The sequence below is a fragment of the Dama dama genome, chromosome 15 (genome assembly GCF_033118175.1).
Source record: "Dama dama isolate Ldn47 chromosome 15, ASM3311817v1, whole genome shotgun sequence".
Lineage (NCBI taxonomy): Eukaryota > Metazoa > Chordata > Mammalia > Artiodactyla > Cervidae > Dama > Dama dama.
Genome location: NC_083695.1, coordinates 13,642,971 through 13,660,479, shown reverse-complemented (window position 1 = coordinate 13,660,479; position 17,509 = coordinate 13,642,971). Strand labels below are relative to the sequence as shown.

Here is a 17,509-nt window from a genome sequence, read left to right as displayed (position 1 = left end):
ACAGGACAGGTAGTCAAATCAGTAATGTGAACTGGAGCAGATTTGTGAGGTACAAAGTGGGGTTAAAGAAAAGACAGGTCAGCAGTCCATCTGCTGAAAACCTCAAGCCCAACTTTTTCAGGAGAGTGTCGACAAGTGGGGGTGACTGGACACCACTTGCAGATATGGACTCTGCATGCCTGTCAGATTTACTGATTTCAGCATCTCAATTCATCTCGTTGTGTTAATTTTGTTCATATCCACATTTAAATTCATTTAAATTCATATCCACATTTAACATGGGAGACCTGGATTATTCTCCAGGGCATGTACATCTAAAGAGGAAAGGATGTTACCTTTCTTCCATGGGGAGAATGAGAAGAAGACAGCCTATGACTGAGAAGGATAATCACAGAAAACTCAGCTTGCTCGAACCATTTCCCTAGACTGCTTTGTCTCAAACTTGCCTCACCTTTGGGCAATTTTGATGGTTAAAGGTAACAATGAAGGTGACTTAACAGCAGTCCTCTTCTAAATAGGGGGATTAAGAATCTGACAAAAACAATGGAGAGCACCGCCTGGCTTGGGGTCTCTTTCTTCTAGTGTACCCAGGCCCCAAATGTTTACCTGTTAGATATTTTACTTTAGCTCGCGCTCTCTCATCTGCATCAAAATACCAAACAGTTATTGCGTACCTAAAAGAAAATTTAGAACAGGGTAAGAATGATCACACTAAGAGAAAAAAAGGGAATGCTGTTGCAAAGGTCTAGTAAAACTCATCATGGCAAAACAACACCTAACTTGGAATGACATCAGGTGATACGTGGGCACAGTAACAACCCACTTATCCAAGAACCCCAATGGTCAACAGCATAACACAGAACCAGGAGTAGCTCAAATTAACACTGCAGAGTTTGTGACTTTTTACGATTTTCTTAATACCTACATAACCTATTTGATTATCTGTTTGCAAGCCTATAGTAGATCAGAAACTGACACCAAGAAGGAAAGAGTGGCTGTCACAGAAAAAGTATGTTATCACTAGTGTTCCAAAAGAAAAGAAGAGCAACAGGAGGATGCCAGACCAGGGGTCTGTAGCGCATGGGAGGGTGGACAGTCTCAGCCACATCTGAGGATGCCACTACACTCAGAACAACAAAGAATCATGACTGGCGTTTATCATTTTACAACCTGGAGTCAAGAAAGTTCAATCATGCGAAGAATTTTTTAGGATTTTAATCAAAACAATTATACTATGTCTTGTTTCATTTTTCTGAAAATTTCAATAATTTGGAACACATTCATTTCACAAATGAATGAAGACTGTCTCATTTATTAAAGACCACAAAGCACTTAGTTACACCTTTTGGTACTAAAAATGCAGAAAAACTGCAAACACCACAGGGAGTGAAAGCATGTTAGAAAGGATCAGTTTCTTAGAAGAATGCAGCAGTCAGTAAAGTGTCCTGCAGATTCTGGCCAGTGTTCACTGGGGAAAAGCAACACTGATCAAATGATGAACCAGCAAACTGTCTGCAGTCAAGAGTCAAAGGCAGAGCAGAGGCAGAGCCTGGGAGTCTGGATAGTCAGGGAGGTTGGAAAGGGACAGAGCTGAGGTCAATGTGTGGCCTCCCGGGGCCTCCGGGCCTCCCCGGCTCCAGAGCTCCAGCCCCTATCCTATCACACAGGTGGCCTGGCAATGGGGAAGGTGCACAAATATTCTTCTCTATCTTTTGCACCCGCCCCAAACTCTTAGTTCCTTAGTAACCAGAGTTCAGCTATCTGGATCAGGTCCCTGCACTGTCCAAGGCCTTCCCAGAAGACAGCTGTAAACCAACACACATCACTCTGTTTCTCCTGCCTCATCCCCTATCTGTTTAGATTCCTCCTCCATGTATCTGTCTCTGCTCTGACTCCACAGCCTTGCCCTTTCCTCCCAGCCTTGCCAACACTGTCTGCTCCTTGTTTTTCCTCACTCCAGGCCCAGCGGCTACAGTTGGACCAACTGATTCCAATGTAAGACCACTTTCTCCCTCCTCCAAACTCCTGGAGCAACTCATAATTGCATGGCATCTATTCATTACCTAAAATGTTCATTCTATCTCCACTGAGAAAGGACACGACCACATCACATTCAAGACTCAATACAAAGGAAGATCAATGAAGTAGTTTCGAGTTCAGAAACGATTTTTAAGCAGCAGTCAGGGCTGAGATGGGCACTGGGGTGATGGGAGGAGAGACAGGATTTAGGACAGAGTCTGTGACGTGATGGGATCCCCAGGTTCCACCCAGGAGTTCTTACAGCCTCAAGTCACACCGCTCGGCCTGCTATTCACTAAGATGCATAAGGGCTGAGGCAACACGGCTCAGAAAGAAGGAAGGAGGGACAGGTGACCAAAGCTTCACACTCTGAACCTCATGAAATGATACATCACTGTCAAGAGCCAGCTCTTCTCCTTGTGTTTCTAAGGGATCTCACCAGATCTAAGCCACTGTGTAACAGCAATTCACTATCATAATGTCCCAAATCCCTTCTGTAATGAAAAACAGGTATATAAAAAGTAGAGCTTTTTTTTTTTTAAAACATATTTATTTTGCTAACAATGTCTGTAACATCTTTCATTTTAATAGCCTACACATTTCAATTAGGTCATGGTAAATGGTAAAACAACTTTTGAGAGTACAGTAAAAAATAGGTTTAGAAAATGAAACCTTGTAGAAAATGAGTATAAAACAGAAAATGTAAACAACAGTATAAGCCTAACAGACACTGTCTATTAAAGCAGAAGGGTAGTTTTTTAACACCTTTTCTCTACTTCTCTTTGCTCTATTCTTTTTTCTCTACACATCCACTCTCTGGTTATGTATTTTTCTACCCTGTATCCTTTTTCCATACCATCCCTCTGCCCCCCACTTCTGCTGGACCCCCTTTAACAAAGCTGCCCTTTCCCTTGTCTAGCTAGTCCTTATTCCCCACGTGAACACTCTCACGAGGTCCGAGAATGGTTACTAGTGAGGAGATGCATAGACCAAGCAGACAGGCCTGGGAAGATAAGAACCCTGAGCCTCCCTGCCTCCCCTAGACAAGGAGGGGCTGCACAGAGATTTGCAGACATTTGGGACTGTGAACACTCTTATAAAATCATTCAGATTAAACGTCATGACTAAAGCCTTATGATAAAGGTAACTGAAGGACAGCAAGATACTCATTAGAAAATTCATGTTTATGCTATCAAGCCCCTCCTATCTTACTATGCTGTTTACCATTTTTTTTTTTTCTTAAAAGGAATACTACCTTGTAGCATATGCTGGTTGTACTTCATGAGGGTTGCGACGGTCAGACCAGAAAAACAGCAGTCTATCAAATTTGGGTTCAATGTCAGCAAACTGGGCTTTGCCTTCTGGAAAAATTCGAAGTATACCTCCACTTACCTAGGAAAGGAGCCAAATATGTAAATATGAGCAACCAAGAATGTGAAAAAATTAAATTTAGGGGGAAAAGACCACTTCAGTAAATCAAGTCTTAACTGAATTGTTCACATAATATCTCGATTAACAATGTCTGGAATTGAGATTTCACGTATATGCAGAGATAGAAGGAAAAATTCATTCCTTGTTTTAGGGAATTTTGTAAATATTTGATGAAACAGATGAATAGTCTCTAAACTCAAGTCTTAAAAAAAAAAAAGTCTTAAAATGACACCTAAAAGTCTGAACAACTAGTAAGCATTCCTTATTTATGTATGGTGATGACTTGCTTCACCTACTCTTAAAAATGTATCCATTTCAAATCATTCTGATGAAAATTACTACAAATGATTAACTGTGTCAAAGAAACAGTTCATCATATTTTAAAAGTTCAAAAGATAATAGAGCAGTCTTATTTAAGGAATCCAATACAGCAGGGAAAAGTGTCACTTATGGTCAGCACTAGAAACTAGCTTCCCAGCCTGGGCCTACATAACTGAACTCGTCCACAGAGGGCCACTACCATTTACCCCAGTAGGTGTCTGTCTCTATCGGAGACCAGAGGGACTCCCCATGCATTCTGATACTGATTGTTCTGGGACCTGCTGTTGGCCCTGGGTGCAAAGTAGGGAACAATTCAGACAGATGTCCTTGTGGTGATTATAATCTGGGTGGGAGTAAAGCAAGGTAACCCCTACCCAACTGAGTAACTCTTTATCCTTGAAAAACTAAACTCCTAACAGGCAGACTCCTGAATTGAAAGGAACGTTGGTACTTGATCAAGACACCATGGAGGCTGAGCCTGTTCCTCAGTTCCACGACAGTCAGAGAAGCTGTCCACCAGGCTCATAGTCAAGTGAGTTAGATTCAAGCTACTTGGTGCCCTTGCCTGCCGTCCTCAGGTTCGAGCGTTGCCCCAGGAGGTTCCCAGGGCACTCGTGGACATCTAAAGGGGGTCTAGACTGTGACAGAGAGCGTACCTTCTTTTCTCCTCCCGCTTCTCTCTGCCCTTCCCCTGGAGTCAATGGGAACAGAGGTAGGTTTCAAAGCTTCCTATCTTCCTCTGGGAAGCCTTCCCTGACCCCTGTGTTAGGCAGCCTTCCTGTGTGTTCCCACAGCAGTCTGCCCCGCACTTGGTATAACCAGCGGTAACCGTCGATCTGCTTGGTCTGCACCCTCCCCTGGAGCCACGCTCTGGGAGGGAGAGCTCCTTTTCTGCTCAGTTTCCAGCACCCAGAACACCCTCTGGTACAGTGTGCTTATTGAGAGCAAAATCTTGCAAGGAAAGTTTTCAGTTTTACATATAAAAGCAATGAAGACTTTTTTCTGCTTATGTACTAATTTAAAAACTATATATTGATGACCTTAGGTCATATAAAAATTAAAGGATCAGCCTAGAAAGAACCTAGACTCTAACAAAATGTGGAAGAGTTGATCAAACATATTTCTAATTTTCTAGATATTCACAAAATGTGAAAAAAAAAAAGTTGAGTTTTAACTAAATTTACACCAGTTGTTTTGTGTGTTGAGTTCAAGGTGAATTAACAATTTCTAGATTTCAAACTTTGAAAGTTTTAACAAAAAACCATGTTTGTTGGCATACTGCCCCAAAATATACTAGCAATAAAACTTACCTCCATTTTGAACTTGCGGTAGGACAGAGGAAATTCTTTCTTTTCAAAAAAACATTTTTTAACTGCTTGTCACACTTCTATAACAATATTCTTGCATTTGCTACTTGCTCTTTTTAAAAAAAAAATGTATTCATGTTGGCTGTGCTGAGTCTTGGCTTTCTCCAGCTGTGGAGAGGGGGCTACTCTCTAATTTGGAGCATGGGCTTCTCATGACGGTGGCTCCTCTTGCAGAGTACAGGCTCTAGGGCACATGAGCTCAGTAGTTGTGGCTCCCCAGCTCCAGGGCACAGGCTCAGTGGTTGTGACACATGGGCTTAGTTGCTCCACAGCACGTGAGATCTTCCTAGACCAGGGACTGAACCTGTGTCTCCTGCATTGGCAGGCGGATTCGTTACCACTGAGCCACGAGGAAAGCCCTGTTGCTGCTGCTGCGTCGCTTCAGTCGTGTCCGACTCTGTGCGACCCCATAGACGGGAGCGTACCAGGCTCATCCGTCCATTGGATTTTCCAGGCAAGAGTACTGGAGTGGGGTGCCACTGCCTTCTCCGAAAGCCCTGTTACTTGTTCTTTATTCATTTTATTCAGGCATAGTTGACTGACAATATTGTGATAGTTTCAGAGGTACAGCAAAGTGATTTGGTTATACATATATATGTATTTTCCTATATTCTTTTTTGAAAATTATCTTCTACTATAGTTTATTATAAAGATATTGGATACAGTTTCCTAACAGTAAATCCTTTTTTATCTTATATATGGTAGTGTATACCTCTTAATCTCATCCTCCCAATTTATCCCTCCCCACCTTCCCCTTTGTTAACCACAAGTTTGTTTTCTATGTCTGAATCTATTTCTAAATATTTTGTAAATAAGTTCACTTGTAGTATTTTTAGATTGTACACATAAGTCATACATAATAGTACTTGTCATTCTCTTCTGACTTATTCTGTTTAGCATGATAATCTCTAGGACCATCCATATTGCTGCAGATGGCATTTTCACTTTTTATGGCTGAATAATATTCCCTCATAAGAAATTCTTTATCCATTCATCTGTTGATAGATGCTTAGCTTGCTTCCATGTCTTGGCTACTGCAAACAGTGTTGCTATGAACAATGGGGGTGCATGTTATCTTTTTGAATTAGAGCTTTCATCTTTTTTGGACATATGCCCAGGAGTGGGATTGCTGGGTCATATGGTGGTTTTATTCCTGGTTTTTTAAGGAGTCTCCATACCGTCTTCCATAGTGGCTATATCAATTTACATTCCCACCAACAGTGTAGGAGTGTTCCCTTTTCTCCACACCCTCTCCAGCATTTATTATTTGTAGACTTTTTGATGATGGCCATTCTGACCATTTTGTGAGGTTACCTCATTGTACTTTTGATTTGCATTTCTCTAATAACTAGTTAATGTTGAGCATTTTTTCACTCATCTATTGGCCATCTGAATGTCTTCTTTGGAGAAATGCCTATTTAGGTTTTCTGCCATTTTCTGACTGGGTTTTTGTTGTTGTTACTGAATTACATGAACTGTTTGTATATCTGAAAATTAAGCCTTTGTCAGTCACAGTGTTTGCAAATATTTTCTCCCAGTCCATAGGTTGTATTTTTGTTTTTGTTTAAGTTTGATTAGGTCGTATTTATCTTTGCTTCTGTTTGTATTGCCTTGGGAGACTGACCTAAGAAAACACTGGTACAATTTATGTCCGAGAATGTACTGCCTGTGTTCTCTTCTAAAAGTTTCATGGTGTCATGCTTTATATTTAAGTCTTTAAGCCATTTTGAGCTTATTTTTGTGTATGGTGTGAAGGAGTGTTCTATTGTGTGTGTGTGTGTGTGTGTGTGTGTGTGTGTGTGTGTAAATATATAAAAAATATAACAACTTCAATGATTTACATATATCTGTCCAGCTTCTTAACACCATCTGCTAAAGAGACTGTTTTTTCTCCATTGCAAATTCTTGCCTCCTTTGTCAAAGATTAATTGACTGTAGATGTGTGGATTTATTTCTGAGCTCTCTATTCTATTCCATGGATCCACATGTCTGTGTCTACACTAATACCATGCTGCTTTGACTACTATAGATTTATAGTACTGTCTGAAGTCTGGAAGGGCTATGCCTCCAACTTTGTTCTTTTTCCTTAAGATTGCTTTGGCAATTCTATATAAATTTTAGGATTACACGTTCTAGTTGTGTGAAAAATATCATGGGTAATTTGATAGGGATTGCATTAAATCTGTAGATTGCTTTAGGTAGTACGGCCATTTTAACTATATTAATTCTTCCAATCCAGCATGGGATATCTTCCCTTTTCTTTGCATTATCACTGATTTCCTTTATCAGAGTTTTATAAACCTCAGCATATAGGTTAGGTATATTTCTAGATACATATTTTTTGATGTCATCTTAAACAGGATTTTTTCTAGCTTCTCTTTTCAATATTTAATTGTTGGTGTAAAGAAATGCAATAGACTTCTGTATATCAATCTTGTACCCTGCTACCTTGCTGAATTCATTTATCAGTTCTAATAGTTTTTGTGTGGAGTCTTTAAGGTTTTCTGTAAGACTATCAAGGACAGAGGATATTCTTTAAATCAGTATGGTACAGAAAGATTACTGGATCACTAAGTTTTAGGATATGCTTATAGAACAGGACTAAGTTTCTGCACATTTAAGACCTGGTGATTTTCATTTGTGTGTATGTGTGTGTGGCGAAGGAAGGTATTTTAAAGGTTATCTGATTTTTAAAAATTACCATGACTACACAAGTGTGTTCACTCTGTGAAAATCCACTGGGCTATATATTATGTTCACTTTTCTATTTTCCTTCAATATATGTAAATAAAAAAGATTTTAAAGAAATCAACCAAAATTAGTTTATACAATCTCCAATGCAATCATACATGACACACCTCTAAAGTTTAAATCTTTTAAACTTAAGTGAAACTAAGACTGATATTCAAGGAATATATTTTTGAAACAACGGAGATTAGCTGTATTGTACATTCTGACTGTACCATAGAATCTGTCAGTATTGATAAACTTCATAATCAGAGAAAGAAGTCCTGCCTCCAACAGTCCAACAACTCAATGCCAAATAACATCTCTGCAACAATGCAAAAAATAAAATGTAGGAGTTAAATAGCAAATAATTCTTAATAATCATTTATACATAATCTCCCTCAAAAGTTGTGATAGAGCAAAAAAATCTCATAAGTGTTTTGGGTATTATTTTAATAAAAGATACTTTTGTAAAAGTTATATTTTGGATGAATGCTTCAATATCCAAAGTAAGGGAATCTACTTTTTGAGCTATATTAGTATCTGCTTCATTTTAATAAAGATCCACCCCTAATACCTTAGAGTAAAGCATATCTAAGGAGAAATGTTTAACTGTTCCACATTTTAAGTCAGTCTAACCTATGGGGAGTATGAATCTTACTACTACTTGTGAGAAAAAACACCTGTAAGATAAAAAATAAATGCTCAATTAGGTGGCATACCTTGGCATCCCAGTCTTTATTAAGATAATATATACATGTCACACATCTTCCATCTCCATTTGGATTATCGACATGACGTACGTAACCTGTTCCATTGCCAGGATAGCAAGCAACCATGGCCTGTAACAACAACAATAATAATAAATTTAAAAGTCTAACTACAAGTAAAAAGGGAAAACAGCTTATAACATAGATCTCTGATTTTTGGCTATTCTGACTTAAATTCCTTCTCTAGTAAAAAATCATGTTTGTAGATAAGAAGTAAAGACCTTCTACATTGATGTGTATAAAAAACACAGGGTAGGCTGGTGAACAATGCAAGGTGTGGAGAACTCTGTGTCACAGTGATGGGAAGAGCTGACATGGAAGGATCCGAGAGACTGCAGAAAGGCCTCTCTTTTGTGATCTTGATTCATGCTGATAATCAAAATCAAGTGGGCTTTGTCCTGCTCCATGGAAGATGGCCATTCTCCCTGAGCTCACCACAGAACACTTATGCCACCATCCAATAGTCACAAACCGCCTCCAACACTGTCTCTGAGTGGAACCAATTTGGAAAGGCACAATTTAGATCAACGCTGAACATTAACTCATTTAATATCAAGATTAAATGACAAATTAGCATGTAACAAGCCCCTCTGTTAAGGAAACTGAGGCCCAGGAAGGTTAATGTTCTTAATGACACATGACAGGAGACCAAGTATGAATGTGGGCAATCTGGCTTCAGAACCCAAGTCACTGACAATATACTATGTTACCCATGTAACATGACACTAGTATGTTATCCATATAACACACTCCTATACTCGTGTGTGTGTTGGGGGGCAGGGGGTGGACAGTGAAAAAAGACTGCTAGTTGGCTATTGCAGTTTGTTTCCAGGAGAAAAATGAAAATCAGGTTGACTAAGGTGGTAAGGTAGGAGGTATTCTGAAGGTAGAAAACCACCAGAGTTTGCTCACAGACTGAAGTGGAGAAAAAGGAGAGTGAAGGATGATTCTGCTGTTTTCAGCCTATGTAACTGAATGAATGAGTATTTACTAAAAAAGAAAAAAAAAAAAGACAAAAACAGAAATACTAGGTGAAAGAGTCAACACTATGCACAGGGCACACAAAGGAGCTTCCCAGCAGTGGTCCCAATAAGCCAGGTATTCCAAGTAGAACAAAACTGAGACTCTATGACTGTGCTTCAGAATGAGAAGTCTGTGTCAGTCACTTCTACACCGTTTCCCTTTGGGGTTCCATGGTGGTACCTAGGGGTGGCTGATGGGGAGTCCAGGGAAATGCTGTTGTTCAATCGCTAAGTCATGTCCGACTCTTTGCAACCCCACAGGCCCATGAAATTACAAGAGGCCACACAAACAGGTCTTTCCCCAACCTTCAACTGGGGTAGCATTTATCTGTTTCCATTGAATTCCAAGCGAGACTTTTGGAAAAAATAAAAGATGCAATAAAAGTTTTAAACAACTGTATTAATTAAATTTTATAATCCCTGAAGTAGCTCAGTTACCTCCACCTAAATGTGTTATCTGAGGGGCCATTATCATTGAAGCCTTGTCTGTTGTTCCCTAGAGCCCTTTAGCTCTGCTCTGGTGGCAGGGACACCACGGAGTGAAGAGAAAGGAAGGAAGGGGAAGGGAGTCAGTGCTACACAGGGCCTGCCTGTTGTCTGCTGACTCAAACTGTCTATAGCAGCCATAGCAAAGGCAGCAGGACACTATTACAACTGTATAAAGGATAAGATGAGAAACCCCACCATAACCCAGCAAATAGAAGGCCTATTGATAATTAGAGCTAAATGCAGGTGGCTATAAAATGAGTAATGCATAAAAGAGAAAGCAGCAAGAGAATCCTACCCCAGAAGACAGACAAGCCCTTCTGTGCCTACAACTAGAGACTGTTAAGAGAAGGGAAAACCAAGCACAGCCAGAAAGAGCAGATCATCTTGTAAAACCTGAGACCTGAAGGAGTCAAACTTCTAGAGGTTCCAGGGAAAGATAAATATTGCAGGAAACATGCAAAGATTTGGGAGAGTCATGAATTCAATAAGTATCTGCATGGCCTAAACACGACACAGTGAAACTGTGCTGAGCAATTCATGCATGTCCTGAAACTCCTCCCCACTTGGATTCTAGAAAACATAAAAAGACATTTCTATAAAATCTCATGAAATCTAGAAGCCGTTATGTTTAAAATAAGTATTCACATTTAAACAAAGTTATCCTTAGCTACAGTTTGGACTATCAAAATTTAAAGTTCCTTAAATGTTACACAGTGCTTACAGGTTTTAAATAACCTTTATGCTTTAAGTGTTAATTGGTAATTTTGTTTTCTAGGTATATTTTATATATATATAAAATATACTATGTTTATATATATATAAAATATACTATGTTACCCATGTAACATGACACTAGTATGTTATCCATATAACACACTCCTATACTCGTGTGTGTGTTGGGGGGCAGGGGGTGGACAGTGAAAAAAGACTGCTAGTTGGCTATTGCAGTTTGTTTCCAGGAGAAAAATGAAAATCAGGTTGACTAAGGTGGTAAGGTAGGAGGTATTCTGAAGGTAGAAAACCACCAGAGTTTGCTCACAGACTGAAGTGGAGAAAAAGGAGAGTGAAGGATGATTCTGCTGTTTTCAGCCTATGTAACTGAATGAATGAGTATTTACTAAAAAAGAAAAAAAAAAAAGACAAAAACAGAAATACTAGGTGAAAGAGTCAACACTATGCACAGGGCACACAAAGGAGCTTCCCAGCAGTGGATTGTCCCAATAAGCCAGGTATTCCAAGTAGAACAAAACTGAGACTCTATGATTTAATTAATCATAAATAAATAAATTTAATTAATACAGTTGTTTAAAACTTTTATTGCATCTTTTATTTTTTCCAAAAGTCTCACTTGGAATTCAATGGAAACAGATAAATGCTACCCCAGTTGAAGGTTGGGGCAAGACCTGTTTGTGTGGCCTCTTGTAATTTCATGGGCCTGTGGGGTTGCAAAGAGTCGGACATATATAAAATATATATATATTTATTATATATAAATATAATATATATATATATATATATTTGTGTAAAAAAGACTATTGCTATTCTTTTTTTTTTTTAATATACAAGTTCTTGTTCACAATACTTTTAATAAATTCAATTTATTTTCTCTTAATCTCTTGGTAAAACAACTCATTCCACACCTGATTTTACCTGCTTGAGACCATTATTAGTCTAGGAGTCATTAGCAGTATTAAAAAGTATTATGAAATACCTACCATGTCATACTACAAGAAGGGTCAGTATGGTATGTCTGAAAGGGCTTAGCTGGAGAGAAAGAAAACACCACACACTTGCAAATCAACTGATAAACTGAGTCGTGCAGGTAACAAACAGAAAAGGAATTCAGAAGAAAGGAATTATTCACGTGGGATAAAGTAAAAGGACAAGGCTCTGAACTACACACCACCTTGGCTCCGCTACCAAGGACAGGTGTGATCTGGAAAGGTAAAGTGATGAGAGAACGAACAGTATGGGCGTGGCAAACACAGGCGGCAACTCAGTCACAGTGGGGCGCTTCTACAGTGGTCTGCTTTGTCACTTAATAACCTACTAGGTAGGCAAAGTTAATTTGGCAGAAATAAGATGAAATCTTGAAAATTCAGCAGAGGAAGGACATGAAAGGTAAGTAACAGGGAACCACTGGGGTCCTTGTGTAGGGAGGGCTACAATAAAAGCTTTGAAGAAGGCAGTTTCCCTATTCTAGGATTTATATGAAAGATTATGTAAGATAAAGGACATTGCTATGATCTGACTGTTTGCATCCCTGCATAGATTCACATGCTGAAACTCTTAAGCCCCAAAGATTTAGGAGGTGGAACCCTTGCGAGCCGCTGAGGTCATAAGCGGGGAGCCCTCATGAATGGATAAGTGCTCTTAAAAAGGGGCTCTGAGGGTAACCCTGACCCTTCCTCCCTGCAAGGACACAGCCAGAAGCAGCTACGAACCAGGAAAGGGGCTTCACCAGACCGTGGCGAGCATGGTCACTTGATCTTGAGCCGGCCAGCCTCTAGAACTGTAAGCAATACATTTCTGTGTTTATAAGCTACTCAGTCTGTGGTATTTTGCTATAGTAGCCCAGATGGATTAAGACATACCTATAAAGGATAAAATTGTTTCAAGAGGTTTACACTGTATGTAGTGGTCCTAAGGATAAGGAAAGTCACTGAAGTCTACCAAGTAAAACTGAACTATCTCTGGAGATCTGATGAGGACTGGAGTGATACTCCCTGGGTATTCTTCTATCCTTTCTGAGGAGTAGCAGACATGACCTCACACTCCCATGAGGGCTGGGTTGGAAGACAGTGGAAAAGGCTCGACATTTGCCTGAAAAAGAAACAATGCAATTGCCTACTCTACCATTCTGAGGTACCTTCCTAATTTGACATGTCTCTGAGACACCAATTTTAAACATTTCAGTTTTTCGTTGGGAAAAGCCTATTTAAACATAAGCAAAACAATTAAATGCTATTTTTTCCCTTTTTGACATGAAAATATACATGATTGAAGATGTTCTCAGGATAAGAAAAACCATAAACTTGTTTTTTACTCTAAAAGGTAGGAAGAGGTTTGTGGTACCTCTCTGGAATCTGAAGACATTTATTTCTGGCATTGGAAGGCTTGTATTCAATATGAAGTTGAACAAGGAAACTTACTTTTTTCCTTCTTGAACTGAATTATTTTAAAATACTGATTCAAAGCTAAGAAAAGTAAAATTTTATGGCTAACAAAGTACTAATTTTTTACCCTGAATGTGGGGAAAAGCTTTACTATTTGAAAATTTATTCTATTAAAATATATTGACCCAGGTCTACAGCCCGCTGCCTTTGCAGATACTGACAGTTAACGTTTAGTAAGCACTCACCATAAGCCAGGCAAGGATCATCTCATTCACTCCTCACAACAAATTTGTGAGGCAGGTCCAATTAATCTTTTCATTTTGGAGATTAGAAAACCGAGCTACAATGAGAATGAAAAACTTGCCAAACATCACAGAGATGCTGAGGAGTCTGGAGGGGAAAACCACCTCCTTTACGTCCTCCTCAGTTCCTGTTTCCAGTAAGGCTGTGTTCAGTCTGACTGCAGAGTTCAGGTGAACCAGTAGCTGGCTCCTGAGGGACTCGCCACCTGCCATGACGACAGACAGACAGACACACCTGCGCGCGTCCAAGGTTCAGTTCTCCCATGTTCTGCAGAAGATCTCCTCCAACTCTGCATTACCGCTCTTCCCACAGCACAGGGACCCACCACGATCACCATCATTCAGGTTTACATAACTCTAGCTCAAATATGGGAGGACACATAACATCAAAAGAACTAGACTAAAAACAAGTTGGTATCTACTATAATCATCTTTCTTAAACTGCAGATTTCAATTATACTTGTTTAGGTAATCTCATTTCCTAAAAGATGTAACTAAAAACTTTATAAAATTATGAATTTTGTTCACTGTATTAATTAGCCTGTTAAACAGGGGTGATGAGGAAGGACAATCCATAGGTATTTAAAAATTTAAATCTCTTGACTCATTTGCTAAACTTTAATGTTACAAATAACATGCAGTGTTAGTCACTCAGTTGTGCCCAACTCTTTGCAACTCCATGGACTGTTGCTGGCCAGGCTCCTCTATCCATGGAATTTTCCAGGCAAGAATACTGTAGTGGGTTGCCATTTCCTTCTCCAGGGGATCTTCCCCACCCAGGGATTGAACCTAGGTCTCCTGCATTGCACAGAGATTCTCAAATTCTTTACCATCTGAGCCACCAGGGAAATCCCAATTTATGAGATTTTTCGTATTTTTACTTGCTGTTTAATTCTTTTGTCAACTGCTTACTCACATCCTTTATTCACTTTCCTAATGGGTTACTTGAGCTTCCCTTGTAGCTCAATTGGTAAAGAATCTCCCTGCAGTGCAGGAGACCCGGGTTCGATCCCTGGGTTGGGAAGATCCCCTGGAGAAGGAAATGGCAACCCACTCCAGTATCCTTGCCTGGAAAATCTCATGGACAGAGGAGCCTCGTGGGCTGCAGTCCATGGGGTTGCAAAGAGTCGGGCATGACTAAGCGACTAACTAATGGGTTATTCATCACTTCTCTCTTGATTTTTGAGAGCTCTTTAACTATAAATCTTCTATCATATGATAAAACAACAATTTCAACATTTTTATTACATTCCTATAGAATATTTTAATACAAGCTAGTTATAATTTGTATACAAAAGCAGAGTATAATCATATTAATTATAAAGTTTTAAAAAGTCCAAGAGACTCCTCTGACCATACTCATAGGAGTGAAAAATTCAGGGAAAAAAAGGAAAGATAATATAATAGTATTGCTACAAATTACTCCTTAAATGGCCCAAAAATGATGGGCTGTTTAATTCAACACCAGACACCTATTTTCCTTCTTGGGCCCTAATTCTAGCCTGAGAGAAAACAACTCCAGTATACATTTAAAAATCAACCTGCTTATGAGCAGTTTAAACAGGCAGTGTAATCATCTTTAGTGATGCCTTACTGCACTCTTTCCCCTTTTAGCAAGGAATTGATAAAATTCTACTTCACACGTCAGGAACCAGTCTGTGGAGCAGCTTCTGTTGGGTTCTGCTATCAGAGGAGACCTGTGATTTGCTAGCCTCGGCTGCAAGCTCACCAATTCCGCACAGCTCTTCCTCAGGTTCCCAGGCCAGGATTTGCGTTTATGCCACTCGCCCACAGCACCTGAGGAAAAGGACAGAGCAACCTCTCCCCACAAGGAGGCAGGGGTCCAGGCAGGCCTCAGCTTGATCTCCGGGAGACACTATTGCATTCCAGCCCCTACAGGAAGGTGCACTGCTAAGACACGGTCTCTGACAGCTATGGCAAACTTGTTTTATTAATAAAATAATTCTCTGGCAGAGCTTGCAATTTAGCATTCAAACAAAGAAAACAAACAAAACCCCCAACTGCTGAACATTACCAACAATAATTTCAGCACCTCTCAAGGCCCACAGGGCAGGCAGTGCACTAAGCCTGGCGATACAGAGGTGAAAAGTTCAACACCTGCTTCCTGAAATTCCAGAGTCTGGAAAAGAGGTGTGATTTAAACTATGTAAGTTATTTCAGCATAGAGAGTGCTGATTTGCTTTAATGGACTGGAGGACTTGAATTAGAGGGTCCTATTATTCATCCTGGATCATTAGTGAACATTTGCAAAACCACTCCAGGACAGAGTCACTGGTTAATGATGAAAGCTTCTAATCAAAAACCTCAGGTAAGCCCTCTATCCTTATCTCTTTTCAAATCCAGAGAGGTTGGTAATTAGCATAACAGGTATTAGAAATGACGACAGTATAGAAAAGCGGTGAATAAGCTATGTGGTTTGGTTAGATATCAAACAGGGACCACTGCTCTTACATGAGCACATACACAGGAGTCTAATGAACCCAGGAGCCTATACTCTTTGGGATGGTTCCCGAGGGCTTAAGATTCCTACAGATTCTGTGATAAATCCACTACAAGGGAATTCTGTTGTCTGACCCTACCTATGTTAAAATGAATACTAAAACCAGATTAGCACTTCTGCCTGGAATAAACCTTTCATAAAAGAGTTTCTAAAATGGAGAGTAGAGATTTCATCCAGTTTAGAAAGGAGTCTCTAAGACTACTTTTGTGGGTGTGGCAGAGCTCTGTCTGAGTTTTGGTTTCATAGTAACATGCGATCTAAAAGTTCAGTTTTGGGGGACTAGGTCAACAGCGCTCATCAAGCTGAAGCTGCAAACTTGAGCAGTATCTCTCAAAGAGAACCTAATACCTAAACAACTGAACTGGCTCAGGTAGGTCATAACAGGGAGACAGTCACGCAAATACATCCAGGACAATGTAATAAACAAAACAGGGTCTTACACAAGGTACCCAGACAGCAAGGATGATTAATGCTCTAATGGGAATGGGGCATCAGAAAACATTTTATAGGGAAAGTGACAAATGAGCAGAATTTTGAAGGATAATAACAGAACTTTTCCAGAGTAGAGGGAGTTTCCAAGTAAAGGAAACAATGTTTTCAAAAACCATTAACAAATATGGCACCCTGAGAGGACCAAAACCAGGTAAGCACCAGTGGAAGATGAAGTCCCCATCAGGGCTGTGGGAGATGGGGAAGGACAGATGGGCAGGGGCTGGCAGAAAAGCTCTCGCCAGACGCTCAGGAGGTTTTTTTTTTTTTTTTTACAAGTCAGTGAAGCCAATTGTGTTCAGTAAGAATCACCTGGTCTTCTTAAACTATGATTCCAAACCCCATACTTGAAATCCTGACTTAGTAAGTATGTGATGAGGCCTGTGATCTCAGAATTTTAAACAAGCACTCCATAGGATTTTGATTAACAAAGGCCCAAATTTCTACTCAATCCTAAAGGAAATCAACCCTGCATATTCATTGGAAGGACTGGTGCTGAAGCTGAAGCTCCAATCCTCTGGATACCTGATGCAAAGAAATGACTCATTGGAAAAGATCCTGATGCTGGGAAGGATGGAGGGCAAAGAGGAGAGGGGGGCGAGAGAGAACGAGATGGTTGGATGGCATCACCAACTCAATGGACATGAGTCTGAGCAAACTCAGGGAGATAGCGAAGAACAGGGAAGCCTGGGGTGCTGCAGTCCATGGGGTCGCCTAGAGTTGGACATGACTGAGCGACTGAACAACTGTAACAAATATCAAACAACAGTAGCAAAATAACATTTCACCTCTCCAACATGACTCAGGCTACTCACAGGGGATGGAGTGGGTGACCTGGAATTAGAGGCTACCAACACACAGACAAGAGACGCTAGCCCGGACGAGGGGTGCAGGACTGAAGGACAGGGCAATTAAGGCAAAATGAAGAATGTGAA

The 17,509-nt window shown here is 40.0% G+C and overlaps 2 protein-coding genes across 3 annotated transcripts in view; one reads left to right on the top strand and one right to left on the bottom strand.

Annotated features, from left to right (window-relative positions):
- Positions 1-17,509, bottom strand: part of EGLN1 (egl-9 family hypoxia inducible factor 1) — a 61,753-nt gene that overhangs the window by 2,924 nt on the left and 41,320 nt on the right. Inside the window, exons 2-4 of the mRNA XM_061161501.1 lie at positions 8,588-8,707; positions 3,275-3,411; positions 607-674 (exon numbers count right to left, since the gene is read on the bottom strand). Coding sequence (XP_061017484.1) covers positions 607-674; positions 3,275-3,411; positions 8,588-8,707 — 325 coding nt within the window. The remainder of the gene's footprint in view (positions 1-606; positions 675-3,274; positions 3,412-8,587; positions 8,708-17,509) is intronic.
- SPRTN (SprT-like N-terminal domain) overlaps positions 1-17,509 on the top strand; it is a 53,588-nt gene that overhangs the window by 24,145 nt on the left and 11,934 nt on the right. The window contains exon 6 of one of the 2 annotated variants that reach the window (XM_061161499.1): positions 4,191-4,342. The exons of the other annotated variant lie outside the window; for it this stretch is intronic. Within the exon in view, the coding sequence (XP_061017482.1) occupies positions 4,191-4,207 (17 nt within the window). The 3' untranslated portion in view covers positions 4,208-4,342. Of the gene's footprint in view, positions 1-4,190; positions 4,343-17,509 lie in introns of those variants that run through there. 2 annotated transcript variants of the gene reach the window in all.